General features: G+C 43.0%; 1 protein-coding gene across 1 annotated transcript in view; it reads left to right on the plus strand.

Moving 5' to 3' along the window:
- The window catches only part of LOC127598048 (tetraspanin-18-like), a 35,093-nt gene that overhangs the window by 15,269 nt on the left and 2,396 nt on the right, over window positions 1-17,428 (plus strand). Inside the window, exons 2-6 of the mRNA XM_052061555.1 lie at window positions 6,887-6,969; window positions 14,844-14,942; window positions 15,715-15,909; window positions 17,110-17,184; window positions 17,291-17,389. Of these exons, the coding sequence (XP_051917515.1) occupies window positions 6,967-6,969; window positions 14,844-14,942; window positions 15,715-15,909; window positions 17,110-17,184; window positions 17,291-17,389 (471 nt within the window). The 5' untranslated portion in view covers window positions 6,887-6,966. The remainder of the gene's footprint in view (window positions 1-6,886; window positions 6,970-14,843; window positions 14,943-15,714; window positions 15,910-17,109; window positions 17,185-17,290; window positions 17,390-17,428) is intronic.

A 17,428-nucleotide genomic window follows, 5' to 3' on the forward strand; every position in this document is an offset into this window, starting at 1 on the left:
GCTAATCTTGAGGGCTCGACAAGTTCGGTGAAAGTTGGAAGTGGTTAGTTAAGTTATACAGGAGGTACTAGAAAATCCCGAAACACACTACCGTATTTTCCGCACTAAAAGGTGCACATAAAATCCTTCCATTTTCTTAAAAGCTCACAGCGCGCATTAAAATCCAGCGCGCCTTGTGTATGGTCATTACGGTAACATGTCGACCCCAAAATGGCTCCTTGCTGGAGACATGCTTACAGTGTTATAACTTGGTTCAGTGAACTGTGTCACTGCTGCTTTATTTAATAAGTTTTTGTTGCAGCTCCGAAAAAAGGAGAGCTGTGGTGTTGTTTTTTTTAAAACGCACACTTTATTAATGATTTTCACAGTCTCAACAAATACAGGTACGTCTTTGTCTGTCTCCGCTCCTTCTGTTCTTCCTTTCAACTCGAGAGGCGTTCATAGACTTCTTCGAAAAATGTAAATTGACGATTCCTTCAAAGAAACTGCGAAAATTGAAAATAATGCATCAAAAAAGAAAATCAAGTGATAAAATCTATCGCCGCCCTACAGAATTTATTTTGTGATTTCCTCGTTTGTGAATACACAACAAAGGAATAAATAACAAACACTTCTGAGACAGTCCAGTCTCCCACATTTTACTGACCGTTCTGTTTGCATTTCATTGAGCGTCGCTCCATCTAACGGATGCATTGTAGATTGCGTCTTATAATGCGGTGCATTTAATATATGATAAAAATGACAAAATAGGCCATTCATTGAAGGTGCGCCTTATAATCCAGTACACCTTTTCGTGTGGAAAATACGGTAACTGCTTAAGTGAGCATACCTTGCTGCTGTGCTCCGAATCATGTTGCACTCCACTTTCTGAATGACCTCAGTCCTCTCTTGTGTTAAATGCATTAAAAAGTGACACGCGGAAAGGTATGTAGAGATCCTCATTCTCTCCCATTGTTAATTGTCAACGTGTCTTGACTCAAAATACTATATTACATATACAGCATATATCGTATAGATACATTTTTTTGGTCAGTCGTTCAGTGACGTCACTTTGGGAAGAAACACTGCCTGTGCTTGATATCCTATTTTATTCTAAACTGTCTACCATATAGATAGGGAATGTGATTCAGACTCAGCATTGAAATAAATGTGTGTTATGCATGAGAGTGGTTGTGATTTGGCAACACTGGTGACATTAAACTTGCAGAGGCTTTTGAGGCTGCACATACACAACATTGTCTTTATCACTTTAGCACCTTAGACCCAAACGTAAAAAGTAAATAAATAAACGTAACCCGTCAAGAAGTGGTTGACTACAAGTGATTACATGGGTAAGAATAAAGAAGAGATGATGAACAGCCTCACCCCATGTACATGAATAGGCCCGGCGCTCTGCTCCAATGAAACGTTTGTCCATTGTTGAACCACCACAGCAGGCTCCTGATACAGGTAGAACTAATAAACTCAATTAAACTGTGTCCGCGGACTTAACAGTGAGTTTCTATAGCTTGACGGTTTATCTTTCTCCCCAGTGGTTGACTCTCTCTCTCGCTAAGGACAATAATTCAGCCTCATCATCAGTCTTGTTAAAGCAAGGGTTCTGAAGATATACGGCTGCTGGCGTGTGCCCTTTTTAGTGCTGTGGTGAGAGCATGATTTATATCAAACTATGTCAGGCGGTTACAGAGGATCATCTTGAAGAGGTGACACTTCTTTGTACTATTGCTTGAAATTACCGTATTTTCCGCACTATAAGGCACCTAAAAGCATTCAATTTTCTCAAAAGCCGACAGTGCACCCTATATTCCGATGCGCCTTATATATGGTGTCAACAGTCTCTTTCTACTCCCCATTGAGTTGTTTCACTGTTTGTGTTCCTATGCTGCCTAATGATGATTATTAGCAGGAACCAATTGTAATGTAAAAGGGGTCTGCCCAACGCTAATTGACTTGTGCTTTCTTCAACACACACTCAGACAGACAATAACTTTTGGGCAGCCATTATGAAGCAAAGATAATAGCAAAAGCATAGTTAACTACTGATTAAACGAAGGAAGAAGGAGACAAGCAAGACTTCTCAGGATATATAGCCACTTGTGAATGTGAGCCCACAAGGTATGTGCGCCTTTTTGTTGAATCACTTGTCTTGATAACTTTTGTCTTTCATTTATTGTTTTGGAATGCCATGCGTATTTATGTTTCACGTCCGTATTTGTGACCAGTTCTCATGGCTGTTACAGCTGCAGCGATTGTAAAGTCTCTGCATCAATTAAGCTGTCGTGTGTTGTATTGTATTCCCTCTGGAGTAGTACCATCTAGTGGATCCATAGTGCAACCGCAGCCATTACTGTAATAATATAATAATAATACATTTGATTTGAAAGCGCTTTTCATCATACTCAAAGACACTTTAAGAGAGCTTAAAACACAGGATAAAAATGTGCACTCAAAACAAGCATACATAATTTGTATGCTAGCATACAGAATTTGTATGATAGCATATGTATGCTAGCATACATAATTTGTATGATAGCATATGTATGCTAGCATACATAATTTGTATGCTAGCTTCTTTTCTATGTGCCTTTATAATGCTCTGCACCCTAAATATAAAACCAGTTCATTGAAGTTACCGCCTCATAATCCAAAGTGTCTTTTGTGCAGAAAACGGTACATGAAACAGAGGTTGAGTATAAGTCATTACTGCTCGTATTTGAAAGATTTGTCAACACTGCTAGTGAGGTCATGTGTTAGGCATTCATGGGAACTTCCTTTTCGCATCCTCTACATTTTGACTGCATCCTTTCCACAGAGGAAGAGATGCAAGGGTCCAACTTCTTTGCTGTCTTTTGACCTCTGTCATTGTCATCAAAGTTAACTGCCGGATTGGGATGTCACGTCCAATGAAGATAAAGGGAAGCACTGGTGACCCGATCGGACTGCCAAGTGACAATACAATGTGGTGCTGTGTCTCATAAAAGTCTTGTTTAACTTCCTCTGGAAGGGAACGGCAAATACACTTTTTGGACCCAAATCTCGCTATGCTCCTCTTAATAAATGGATTCGTCAATCACGGGTTATGTGACACCACTTATTTCCGCCAGAATCTTAATTCTGGATTTTATCGTGACTGTTCAGACAATTGTATGCTTCAAACTTTGTGGGAACAGCTTGTGAAAGAGCCTTTTTTCTGTTCCAGCAGGACTGAGCTCCATTTGCAAAAAGCACAGTCCAAGGAGGCACGCTTGTATAAGTGTCATTGCTTATGTGTCCCAACATTTTTCTCCCTAAAAAATTAAAAGGCGTGGCAAGCTTATTGAACACTCTAAGTTGTCCCTAGGTGTGAGTGTGAGTGCAAATGGTTGTTCGTATCTGTGTGCCCTGCGATTGGCCGGCAACCGATTCAGGGTGCCCCCCGCCTACTGCCCGAAGACAGCTGGGATAGGCTCCAGCACCCCCCGCGACCCTATTGAGGATCAAGCGGCCCGGAAGATGAATGAATGAATGAAAAATTAAAAGCGAAAATACCGGATCTCAGTTCACAGTATGGCGTCACGATACTTTCTCCAATTAGACTAAATGCTGTAGTGATTGTTGCTGCAGTGTTAACACCGTTTAAAAAAAAAAACGGAAATGTTTGCTTTTATGTACCATTTGTATGTAGATGTACATCTACATTTTAAAATTTCCCCTGGGTTTAAGCGTGGTTCAAACTGCATAATGTCCTCTTAATTGTACTTATTCGGAATGAAATGTCTGCCTTGTTTTTGATGAACACTCAGGCCTACTACAATACTGCATTTGAATGTTGTGTCAAGCTGGTGCAAAACAAAAGGTTAAAAAAAATCTTGAATATGCTTGATAAGTGCTTAAATTAGCACTTGGAAAAATGTCGTGTACGTGCATGTGTCGTGTCTCTGCTCATGGCTTGATCATTCATTGCACTTTGCATGTCAGATGAATTTTCTTGGAACACCAAGTGTATGATATGATTTACATACGCCGACAGATCTGATGGGTAACGTGTTGCTGTTTTATACATAAACCAGATGTCGGTGATGCAATAGTAATGTCGGAGCTTGAAATAACAGAGTGAAATCAGTTAGTGGCTGCCTTTGATTAAATTCCTCACATGCTTGTGATGTGAGGCGGCGCTTTGGTGAAAGGGATTCATTGAACAGAAAAGCCATTTAGAGAAGAAGCCTTTTTGCGCGCTGCTTTGCGGGACCATCCTCGGTTTGGCCTTTATGGTCTTCCTCGAGGGGCTCGTCCTATTGTTGTGTTTTCCAGCCGTCTGCGCTGATCTTTCTTCTTGCCCTCATAACTGATTCAATGAGGCGCTGCCATCCGATTGGTGCTCCACTTTCCCGTGAAAAATTGTTTCCATGGGAACCAACAAATAATGCAGACCCTCTCCAGTGTTGCTCTCCTCTTGCTAATAGCCCTCTAAACAGGCGCAGGGCGAGAGATGCGCACGAACAGGCTTCAGGGTGCCATTTGGCCACAATCACATCATGATCATTATTTACCTACTTTCTGCTTTTCTCATAATCCAACACAAAATGGGAGCAAATTACCATGCTGTATTGTTTCGCAATAAATGGCCCGGCCACGGCCACAACATCATGACAATGATGCACAATCAAACGAGTATTCAAAAACTAAATGCTTTTTGAATGGCAAATAATGCCCCAATGTGTGCAACCAGTGCCCTGTGCAAAGGTTTTAATGAGGGATGTTCAATTCCACTTTTTCGGGAAGGCAACCGATACTCTAGAAGTACCCCAGTACCAAGTAACCGATACCACTCATACTTTTCTTGTCCCACCCCTACTGCCGGAAGACAGCTGGGATAGGCTCCGGCACATCCGTGACCCTCGTAAGATGAGCACATTAGAAAATGGATGGATGGATGGAAATATTAAAATCGAGCATACCAGATCTCAGTTCACAGTATTGCGCAACGATACTTTCTCCGGTTAGACTGAATGTTGGACTGATTGTTTTTCTCGCTCGTCAAGTTGTTACAGTGTTTGAACTGTTTTCTCCAAAAAATTGTATTTTCAAAAAAACTGAAATGTTTGCCTTTATGTACTATTTGTAGGCTCCAGCACGCCCAGCGACCCTTGGGGATAAAGCGGATCGGAAAATGAATGAATGAATTTTGCTGAACGCAAACTAATTATACACTCAAAGCAGTAATATAAATCTGATAAACATACATCCGCTTCAAGAAATTGTATCTGAATGGACAAATGAGAGGATGGCCGTGGATAAAGTTCACTTGGGAAAGGGCTTTCTTAGCCTGTACTGTCAGCCGCCATTGCTGTGTTGTGAGAACCGATACTTGAAATAAGGCCCAATACCCATACCTGGTATGAGTACTTGCCCGTCCCCAGTTGTAATTATTCTGTTTGTAGTTTCCGGTGCAAAGGAAGCAAAAGCAAAGGAATTCCTTGTCATATTTGCTGTTTTGTTGATGGTCAGAACGACGTTCACATTTCGGTAGGTCGAGAGACATTGAGGAAGCCTTTATATGGCTCTCGTTCAAGGGTTGTGTGTATTTTTTTTTTAAGTCTCTCAAATCTCAAACGGCAACGGATCAAGTTACTGCAAAGTCACTCTCGGGAGATATCGAGCGTTTCATTCTCGCAGACCTTTGAACAACTTGGATGGTACTTCTGCAATCTCATAAACAATCAGACAAAGCCTGGTGGGATACATTGCGGTTTTGTAGCCATCATGAATTGTTAATTTCATTTGTACTTGTATGGGCTCTCATTCGATTGTCCAAGTGGGCATATTATTCTAGCCAGTGATACACCCGTGATGCGATATGGGGGAATATTTTAGAAATGAATGATTCTGTGTCCCTGTGCTGCTTTTGCGATACATCAGCGTAACTGACCCCAATGTCTCCCCACATCTCCGATAGAGTACATTTCCTTTTCCAGCTTTGATTGCTTTTTTTTCCTGATGTTATCACAGCTGTGTACTCTGCTGCCACAATCAGTTCGGTGAATCTGTTGTCTGCTAGCATTTTGATATCCCTGCGCCGAGATCTTCTCCTAAAACTCTGTGAGAATGAGTAGGCACTGCCTGCTTCTCAGCATCTAATCTGATAACAGATGCGTGCAGCTGTAGAAACGCATTTGCTGAATATTTAAAGCGGGATCTGCCGCTGATTTTTTTTTTTTTGCACAATGAGGCTAAAATAACTGCAGACAAGTTGACGATCATCGCTAGGTCATTATTTTCTTTTGGGAGACACTTGTGGCACCGCCGTTTGGAAACAGGGAAACGTTGAAAGCATTTATGCTCATTAGGGACGCTGGGGCGAAGGCGTGGCGTACAGTGACGGTTCGAGTTGTGTGTGAAGAAAGTACTTGTGGTGAATAATGCACGAGCTCAGGCGCTCATCAAGGTCACGCCAGAAGCGACGTGTTCTGGGTCCTTTTAATAACTGCAATGATCCAAGTGAGAAGACCTTAAGGTGTGATCTGCAACTTCCAGCTGCACACGTCTGGATAAGTGCACTTAAAAGGCATTTTCTCGCATGATGTCTAATTATAAATTAGCCAATTCGGCCGAGGGGAGATGAATTATTCTCCGAGATAAACCAGCATTGCAGTCACACACAAGCTCTCTACTGGAAGTGAGTTCATTCATCTATTATGAATACCGGTACATTCTCTGTCATTTGAAGTGTCCTAGAATTTTAGACTGTTCTTTCATTTTTTTTTTCCTCAAAGCTCCCATTCCGGCTGCGTGTCCAAGGAATGACACGGTCTACAAATGTGTCACTTTTCTTTCTTGTCTTTTTTTTTTGTTCATCCCGTTATTTTGCTGCTGACTTCTGCTTCTTTATCCATTGTGCATCCAACAGTTCATGAAAAGGAGTGGCGCCGATCCCCAAAAGAAGGCCTCAACTTCACCTGAACAAAGACAAGGCACCGACTGACAGACATGGTACGCCGCTATATATCTACCGAGTTTTTGTCGCATATCCCAGACCCCTTGCTTGAAACGGTTTATAACCAAACAAAATATGACAAGTTCCATCCATCCATCCGTTTTCTGATCCACTTTATCCTCACAAGAGTCGCAGGGCGTGCTGCAGCCTATCCCAGCTGTCTTCGGGCAGTAGGTGGGGGACACCCTGAACCGGTTGCCAGCCAATCGCAGGGCACACAGAGACAAACAACCAACCGCACGCATACTCACACCTAGGGATAATTTTTGAGCGTTTAATCAGCCTGCCATGCATGTTTTTGGAATGTGGGAGGAAACCGGAGTACCCGGAGAAAACCCACACAGACACGGGGAGAATATGCAAACTCCACACAGGAATGCCGGCGCTGGAATCGAACCCGGTAACTCTGCACTGTGAGGTTTACACACTTACCACTCGCCCTATTAGAAGTTGAAATCGAAAAATGTAACCAAAGGCCGCAACATCCATTGTTGTCCGACTTCACCATCTCGGTATTCGGCTGCTTTACTGCAAGAGCAAAACAATCATGTAAAAACGAACATTTTGCTGAGCCTAATTTCCTCGATAATGCCTTCTTTATATTTTACTAGCTGGTTCGCCGCCCTCCGGGCGGCTCATCAGCTAGTTCCTGCGGAAGGCTGGTAAGGTGGTGGTTCGCCGCCCTCCGGGCGGCTCATCAGCTGGTTCCTGCGGAAGGCTGGTAAGGTGGGCCTTCGGCACATAAAAGTTTTGTTGCTTGGTTCAACTTTTTGTTCATCTTCATTGCTTATCGCGAAAATAAAGAGATGTTTAGCTCTACTAAATAACTAACAATTTCATTGCAATGCTTGTGGGTAGACAACATTTTTTCGCTAAGATGCCCGCGCGATCGTAGTGAGCCACTGCCTGAGCGGCGCAGTGGCGGCGCGCAGCGGCGCGGTGAAGTAGGTACGTTTTGAAAAGGGACAGACGGAAGGACAGACCGCGTGCTGGACGACGCGCAATATATATATATAGATTATTATTTTTGTGTGAGTGTACTATATCATTGTCTTCATCTATTTCACGCACTTCTTTCCTTGACAGTGTTTATTATTGTGGCTGAAAATGTAAATATAAAATGAAAATGTGATATATTTTTAGATCATATTGTGTCCATTTTGTGTACAAGTTTGTGTACAAGTACATTGAGAGAAACAGCACAAAGACCACACTGGCTAGATTTTTTTTCCCCCGGCCATAAAAAAAAAAAACGCTGCTCTTTGCTTGTTTCTGATTTGCATTGACATTTGGAACATTAATATTCCAACCATATTTGAGAAGCAGACATGTATAGATCGAGAGGTGAAAGGGCAGTTCAGACCGAGATACATTGGCTGTAATCAATCAATCAGTTCTTGCATATAACCACCAGCACGAAGGTAAACCAAGCGGACCAAACGTTTGTTCAAGTTCCGAGATGATCAATCATTGTTTGTTTTTCCACAGACTGACCGAAAGCTGTTCATAGTCATTTACTCTTATTGTTCCTTCTGTTTATTCATGATAGCAAGACTGTCAATGGCTATCAGAGTAAGAAAATGTGGACAAACTCTTATAAGGGGATCAAAAGGGCATCCATTACATCACAGGTGTCAAAGTCAAGGCCCGGGGGCCGGATCTGGCCCGCCACATCATATTCTGTGGCCCGCAAAGGCAAATCAAGCATGTCAAGTTCCAGAATGCTTGCTTAAGTCTGAACCAACATTTCAAATTGTCATATGTAATCCACAATAAGAGTCATTATTCTTGACTTCTGATTGTAAAACTAGAAATTGATCAATTTGTTGTGCGCTGTGTATGTAATATCCGGACGAGATTAAACATTGATATGGTTCCCCAAAATTCATAACGGCCCTCCAAGGGAAACCGTAACTATAATGTGGCCCGCGACAAAAATGAGTTTCACACCCCTGCATTACATGCACCCACAAGATTTTACTCCCTGAGAAAATAATTTCCGATAGTGTAGCACCATCCATTGTGTGTGCAGTCAGTCAGCGGTCTTCATCAACTCATTCATTCATGTTCATGTTTCTTCTTTTGATGGAGCAAATCATAAATACTTTTTTCATCGCTAAAACGTATTTTTTCTTTTCTTGCTTTGTTTCTCTGTAATGTACAATGATTTGCAGTGGGGCCCCTCTTACACTGTACGCAGTGTCATGGTACTTTTAAACTCTTTCATCAGAGGCACAGACAAATAGACATTTAAATCTTTCCTCCGTTTGTTTGGATTGTTGAAAACAAATCCGGCTCCATTTTCTTATCTACGGCTTCAGTCGTATGGCTGAAGTTTCAGATGTTTTATGAAGTTTTTTAAAAGTGCTTCTACTCCAGGGGAAGGTGACCAAAATGACCTTCGCCTTGCGGCTGCCCAAGCTGTCGGAACGCGTTTCGCTCGGCTCTCCTTTTGTTTTCTAACAGGAACTTGAGCTTAAGTAGAGATGCCAAACGCTGCGCTGCAGACAAAGGCCACTCTCACGCCAGATCCGGGTTGCCGTGGAGACCGGCCTCTTTAACGGAGAGCTGGATAGTTTCTCACACCTAAAAATAGCCCCAGATGGAATTCACAAAATTGTATTAGTCCAAGACCGCGATGACATGGTGTTGTCTGCAATTGGCCTCTGTTCTTCGTGACGCTTGTGTGTACTTTGCACTCGGGAGCGTCTTCAGGCTCCAAATTTGTCGTCTTTTTTTTCCTCCCCTGCCCACCATCCGTCTTCATTGCACACCAAAAACAAATAATGTTCCGTTTGCGCTATTTACGTAAATTTTTTAGGGCAAGTGATAACATTTGAAAAACGTCACAATAATGTTGCACACCTCTTGGAAGTTTGGCCCGTACAATCTTTTTGGTGGATTAACTGCAACTTGGCAGCCAATGGGAGAAGGGATTCCTCGAGCAGCAGGCGACATTAAAGGGTCAGGGAGAGGAAGATGTGTTTAGAAACAAGCAAGTTATGCTGTTTTTAGATTTCCTTCTTGCAATATTACACAACAACGTTCCACAAAAAGCTTTATTTTCCCCCAACACAAACAAACTTCATTTCCTGGAACCCATCATCCTTATTTATTTATTTATTTATTTATTTATTTATTTATTTTGGGGGGGGGGTGCCTTGAAGTTGAAGTGGTCCGTCCAACCAGACTCGGCATTCACAGATTGTCATTCCCGGGAAATCTTTTCATGTTGCTAAATATAGGCTAATTGTAGGTCAGTGTTTCTAATAGTGTTTAAGGCCGTTGAGAAGGGCGAGTTGAGCCTAACAGACCACCACTGGTCTCAGTACTTGTTGAGAATGGTCATTCATTCATTCAGGAAAAAATGAGGCTACACTGACTTGTACTTTCTACCGAAAACCTTTTATTTTATTTTTTTAACTTTAAATGACACATCCTTGAAGGTGTTCCAGATTCCAGAAGCTCTGTTGTACTGACAGAAGCCAAAGTGCAGACAAATATTCCCCTTGTTGTCATGACACATCACATCGTTCAGCGTTTATTTTCAATCGAGTTGCAGCTAAATTACCGGGAAAGCTCCAAATGCAGCGCACCCTTGCAAGAGCCCGTGGGAACTGCTCGATTTGAGTCGAGCCAGGCCGCATGGCACAAGCGTTTATGTGTTCATTGTCCGCTTGTAGCACAACATGCCCTCACTCGGTGGCCACACAGCAGATTGAGAGCAGGAGCTCCAGGCGATCGCTGTATCAGTGAGCATGTGACTTGCTGTTGACCCAAGTCCTCACGCGTTATTTAGCCGTCATCAAGCCAATCATGACGTTGACGCAATTGAGAGACCGTTTCTACAAAATTATAAAGTGTCATGATCTCACACACACACACAGACAACACACTCATGCGCACACATTAGTGCGTTGATTTCCCCGACAGCGCATGAGTGTACCGAGAGATCATCTGGTGGGTTGCGATAAAAATGATCCAATTTCATTTCATTGGAGTGAAAATGTCTTTGCAAGTCATGTATCTTTGTTCATCTGTTTGCGTCACCGATGTATCGTGACAGGGAGCGCGATGAAATGCTCTCCCGCTGGGTGGCAGAAGGTACGATTAACCCGTTGAGAATCATCGCTTTGTGTTCAACTAAATAGGCTCAGATTAATGATTTGGTGGGTACAGTGAGAGGAGATCGTGACAGTATCCGCTTTATACTTTTTAATCAATAAATCAGCCAGTCACTTGAATCACCCAACAGTGGCTCTTTTATTTCTTGTTAGGCTTTGTGTGATGGAAGTTGGAAGACCCCCCCAAAAAGCAGGGAAGAGCAGGGTAGACTTAACAAGATGTATTTAACAAAAATACAAACTAAGGCAGACGTAAACAATGACAAACACAATGACCCGACACCAACTGGTCGGGCAGGGGGTCCTTTTAACTCATTCACTCCCAAAGACGTCTTTTCAGACTTGGTCTAGAATTGGCTGGTACTGAATGAGTTTTTAACAGAAACATGAACTAATGACACAATGACCGACAGGTGCGCCACGACAGGAAGAGCCTTACAGTGCCACCTGTTGGTCACGAACAGAACCACCCTAACAATTTTTTTACGCATTACAAAGTCAGAGTCATGACAAAACAAGACCAAGATTCAACATTAAACCCCCACTCCCCTCAACACACAGATTTTTGTCTATAAACTCACACAAATATATTATTCATCATATATAATAGTTTAGAACTTTATTGTGCCAAATATCGTAATCAACCTCAAATAAAATACATATCGGTACGGCCCGTTTATTTTTGTTTTGATGACGCATTGTGACATTTTTTGAATGTAAGTAATGTGCCTTGGCTCAATAAAATCTGGCAAATACTGTACTCGTATACAGTCGTATACAATCGTACCGCTTAAGCATCTATTCATCTTTATCACATGTCCTCTGCATTAGTAGGGCAGGAGGCCATCAGAGACTCTCCCCCTCCCAAACGTTCCATGTCATGAGAGTCGGCATCGATTTCTGCGGAGGAGTACGAGCTACCGTTCATAATGAACTAGCAGCTTAACGTTTACCCACCAGGCATGTAGAGGATGTGGTCGACTCTGAAATGCGGTGGGTGACACAGAGCGAGTCTTTGAAATTGTCGAGCCATGAGTTCTACCATCTCTTGGAAGGATGTTAAAGTACACTGTCATCACTCCAGTCGAGGCTAACAGTACTTGTAAGAGTGTACAAATTATAAGTGCAATTATATACAGTGCAAAATTTTAAATAAATAAATGCTATAATATGCATTAGGGGTGGCGGCCCGGTAGTCCAGTGGTTAGCACGTCGGCTTCACAGTGCAGGGGTACCGGGTTCGATTCCAGCTCAGGCCTCCCTGTGTGGAGTTTGCATGTTCTCCCCGGGCCCACGTGGGTTTTCCCTGGGTGCTCCGGTTTCCTCCCACATTCCAAAAAAACATGCATGGCAGGCTGATTGGACGCTCTAAATTGTCCCTAGGTGCGAGTGTGGGCGTGGATGGTTGTTCGTCTCTGTGTGCCCTGCGATTGGCTGGCAATCGATTCAGGGTGTTCCCCGCCTACTGCCCGGAGACAGCTGAGATAACTCCAGCACCCCCCGCGACCCTAGTGAGGATCAAGCGGTTCGGAAGATGAATGAATGAATATGCATTAGGGCCCGACGGATAAAGTGGCTAATATTAGTTCTTTTAACATGTCCAAAAATGAGTTTTTTTTCATTGTTTCTATTTTTTTCTTTCTTTTTTATTTTAATTAATTTCTTTTCTTGACTAATCTTTTTTTTTAAACGCATTACAATATGCAAGACAGACGATGGCAAACACTCCCCACCTCCAGAAAAAATGTTTTTTCTCTCTGTTGTGAAGAGCACCGAGGTGCCATTTTGTGTAGAGATTGTAATGAAGACCCTGTTCTTTCCTTATCCCCCGCTACAATGAACACAGTCACGCTTCGACAGTGCAGTGCAGGAAGGATAAAAGAAGCCCCCTTCTTGACACCTTTTTTTTCCGTGAGTGTAATGTATGCAAAACTCAATTTAGCCCCCATGTGCCCTCATTACGCTTTTCAGCAGAGCTTAATACAGAGAGGGATTAGTTAAAAACCCATCTCATGCAATGAGGCTGTTGGTTGCTCTCCGAGAAGCTCCCGGAAGGTGATCAATACCTGAGCATATCATTATGATTTCTAGGAGGTGTTAATCTGCTGCTCTAAATCAATTTCCCAGTAAGCCTTCATGCTGCTCGCAATCTGTACAGAGCACAGAGGCTCCCATCACATCTGCAATATTGAGTGTGATGATTAGGAATAAAGAAAAAAAAACTCACAACACAAGTGAAATATAAAAGTGAGCTAAAGGTTACTGCAAACTGATTAAAGGTTACTGCACCAGTGGAACCATGTTTACTAAAAGTCTTAGATGCAAACATGTCCAGGGAATATGTGACGGTTATTGTCAAAGTGTCGACTTGCTTGTTTCATCCCATAATATCATTCGATCATCCCACTTCCCTGAGGAGAAAACTTATGTTTTGGTGAAGGCTCGGTTGGCCCAGTGAGTTGAGATGGAGTTGCGCAGATTGGTTAATACTGAGAAGCTGGGATATCTTCATGCTAAAAGGACATTCTTTTATTTTCTACAAGTCCTTCCGGGGCCATCTGTCAACAGGGAAATTGTGCTTGAAGCTCAACGGGGCTCACATTGCTCATTATATTTAGAAGAGGCTTGAGAGTGTGTCCTATCGGGCCGCAACCCTCTCTGGTGGCTAGGGTAACGTTTAACTCATTCACTCCCAAAGACGTTTGTCTTTTTAAGACTTGGTCCAGAACTGGCTGGTACTGAATGAATGAAACGTAAGATACAGCACAAATACAAAGAGCATGAAAAAAAAAGACTCACCATTGCCACATATTATGCAGAGTGGGCTTAGTGCGTGGAAATCTGCCATTGACCTTCAAAATAAGATACACCACAAATACAAAGAGCATGAAAAAAAAAGACTCACCATTGCCGCATATTATGCAGAGTGGGCTTGGTGCGTGGAAATCTGCCATTGACCTAAATCCGTATTTTTAAGTCAGACTCCTGATACTGTCTATTAAATGTAGCCTTCTTTGTCTTGAAAGTTGTAGGCTTCTCTTCTGTCTCCTGGCTGGCCCTTTTCCCCTTCCCAACAGTGGCTCTTTTATTTTTTGTTAAAAAACTTTTCGGAGACGTTTGTTTTTTACTCATTTTGCTAGCCCCTGGATTTCATTTTAGCGGTAACCGATCACGTGACTGAGAAGCGCACCTTCACCTGCGTCAAGAGTGACATACCGTAGACCGATGTAACAGAGAATCCGGTCATTTTTCAAAATAAAATATCTTTCAGATTCCAATACAACTGAAGTCATTTTAGTTATTCTTTCTGTGTGGCCCGGTACCAAATGGTCCGCGGCCTGGGGGTTTCAGACCACTGCCCTAACAAGAGAGAATAGTCAGATCTTTGAAATGTTTCCTGATAGACAATCCTTTGGTTCTCTCTTAACCAAGAGTCACCATTTCTCCTGCGAAAGGCTGCACTGAGGAGCAATCGGGTCTTTGAGTAAAATGTGTGATTTGTGAATTGTCCCGTTCGCCAAGGTAAGCAACCTCATATTTGGCGTGTGTAGTCCAAACGTGTTCTTCACTTGACTGAAAACAAATGAACTGGAAAGTGTGTGCTTATTTTGATAGAATGTGATTTTGTTGGCCGTCACGTTTCAGTGCCTACTTGGAGTGCTCAAGACAACGCGGAATACTGCGCCGGGGAGATTTTGGCTGTGCCGTATTGCTGAAGTGCCGTGTTTGTTTGTTTGTTTGTACAGGGACATGGAGAGGCTTCAGCGCGAGGGACAACAGTCATGACGGGGGACTGTCTAACATGCGTCAAGTACCTCATGTTGATCTTCAATACCTTCCTCGTTGTAAGTATTTCTCATCTCGCTTCGTGTGGCCTGCAGTGAAACTGGTGTCAGGCTAGTGAATTAAGACCATGGCAACCAAGTGACTGATTTTAGCCACATTTGCATTTTATTACACTGGAACAATGTGGATTTTATTAAACACCACTTTGATTAGATTCGCGTGCGGACACGCATCCGACTCGCATTGTGTCATGAGGAGTTTGTGGCAGGCACCTGAGTTTATCAGTCTCGATCAAACAATCAAGGGTAATCCTATTAAGCGTTAGTCCGGGGGCTGAGTAAGGACGTTATCGCCTTCCCTGATTTATTAGGCACAACCAAAGCTCTTAATGACTCCACTCAGATGCGCTTGTTTAAGGGCACAACCAGCAGAGCAAATAGTCGAGTTAACATCTCTCCGTAACAGCGACTGCTATCCCGTAACAGCGACTGCTATCTCTTTGTGTTTTCTCGACGGACCTTTCACACTCGGCGGCCATAAGAGGCGTTTTCAAGGGCTCTGCGACAGAGCGGAACAATTGAACCCTGAGCGGGAGTGTGGAGGCCGACTACCGATCTCACATTGGCTCTGATGAGTAATTTCTCTGGTACAGATGAATGACGTGCCAAAAGGAAAGACCAGATGCTTGTATATATCCTCCGTTGTTGTTCTCTTCTGCACTCCCCACATCAAATTGCTCTCGTCTGCATTTTATCCAGTGTTTCCATGAATTTATAATGTACCATTTTTCTGGCTCCTTCAACTGCCCCCACCCTTATGTGCCTTTGTCAGATGGCAGGGTGTTTCCTCCTCGGTGTGGGATTGTTGGTGTTGTTTGGCACAGCAGTGTTGAGTGAAATGTTGATGCAACACCCCGTTCTCTCAAAAACCGTCTTCGCCGTGCTGGGTATTGGATCCTTGCTCTTCCTTCTGGGCTTCGTGGGCTGCTGCGGAGCCCTCCGTGAAAATAGGTGTCTGCTCTTCTTCGTAAGTAAATGATATTGAAATTTTGGATGTGCTGCTGTGTGCTCGTTTCCCATTTCAGTTTTGAAAATGTCTTGCCTACAAACAAAGCCGGATGAGCAAAAGGCCCAATTCGGTCTGTCTGCAAGATAACCCTGTCTCCTGTTGCGACTCGGGGCTTAGACACTTCACCGAAATTCGAAAGCAGCAAATAACTTTGGAGCTGACTCAAATCGAATACCCATACTTTTCGAGAAAACCAAATCATAGTCCGACAAATTAAAAGGTAATCAACGTGGCTAATCGAGTGTCCATTGTCCAAAGCACTTCACAAAGCCTCATCTCATATTTGAAAGCATATGTCTTAAAGCCGAGATTACAACACCCCACTGCCGCAGCCGCTTCAATCTATCAACAGGTTTTCCTTTTTAGTTTAAAATAGCTTATTTTAACCACAAGGATACCTTTCCGTACCCTGGCCAATGGTAGAATCTTGTTCGTGTGATGTTGTACCAGCATCGTCCTAGCTAGCGCTACGTGATCTGGAGAGTTTGTCTTTCCGGGGTCCAGGTTAGCAAACTGTTCCATTTGTTAATCTAACGGCCTGAAAGATGAACCGCAAAACTTTATTGACTGACTGCCGAACACTTTAATATAATAGTCATTAGCTGGCCAACTATTCCCACGCACTTGTGGTTAGCTCGCTCAAGGAGCCTGCTTGCCTTCACACGACACATGCGCACTTGCCGCATACTTAGTGTACAGTATTACAATGTCGACAGCATGGAATTGTCTGGAAAAGAGAGACCTTCCACCTAATTTAACCATGAGTAGACAAGATGAACGTCATAGTGCAATACTGTAGTGTGTCACACATACTGAGTTGCCTGATAGTCTGGGACATTGCAACAATATTCTGTTGTGATTCGAATCCGAAAATTCTATTTCGGTGTTTATTTTTCAGCCAGTTGGCATCGCAATTCAAGTCAGCGCCAATTCGTGTGTACCCACAGGTATGACAAAAAAGTCCCCCGACCTTAAGCTCCAATCAGGTTCGCTGAGAAATTTTAAGCATTGCACGTGCTGCGATTTCAGATCAGAGGTTTTGCGTGAGGCCACCGATCGTGAATATTGAGTGAAGGCGATTTGGTCAGAACAGAATTTCAATCCAAATTTTTCCTCCACTGATTTGACTCGCCGCTGCGTTCTCTCATCTTGTTGCAGTTCTTCATGCTCATCTTCATCGTCTTCATAGCAGAGCTGGCCGCTGGAGTTTGGGCCTACACACAGCGTCAAAAGGTAACATACAGTGTCTCTTTCACCCGATGGTTTCACATTTGTTTTTCTTTATAAAATGATACTTTATTCTTTGGTCAATCTCGTACTTGTTCTCTGCCTGCTTTAGTTCTTTGTTGAAGATTTACAAAAAGAGATGCGCGAAAAGTACCAGGGCTACGCCCCCGACGATAAGTACACGACAATATGGAATAAATGGATGGTTCAAGTAAGTACCCACCGCATGTGTATAGTATGCAACATCCTT

The sequence above is a fragment of the Hippocampus zosterae genome, chromosome 3 (assembly GCF_025434085.1).
Source record: "Hippocampus zosterae strain Florida chromosome 3, ASM2543408v3, whole genome shotgun sequence".
Lineage (NCBI taxonomy): Eukaryota > Metazoa > Chordata > Actinopteri > Syngnathiformes > Syngnathidae > Hippocampus > Hippocampus zosterae.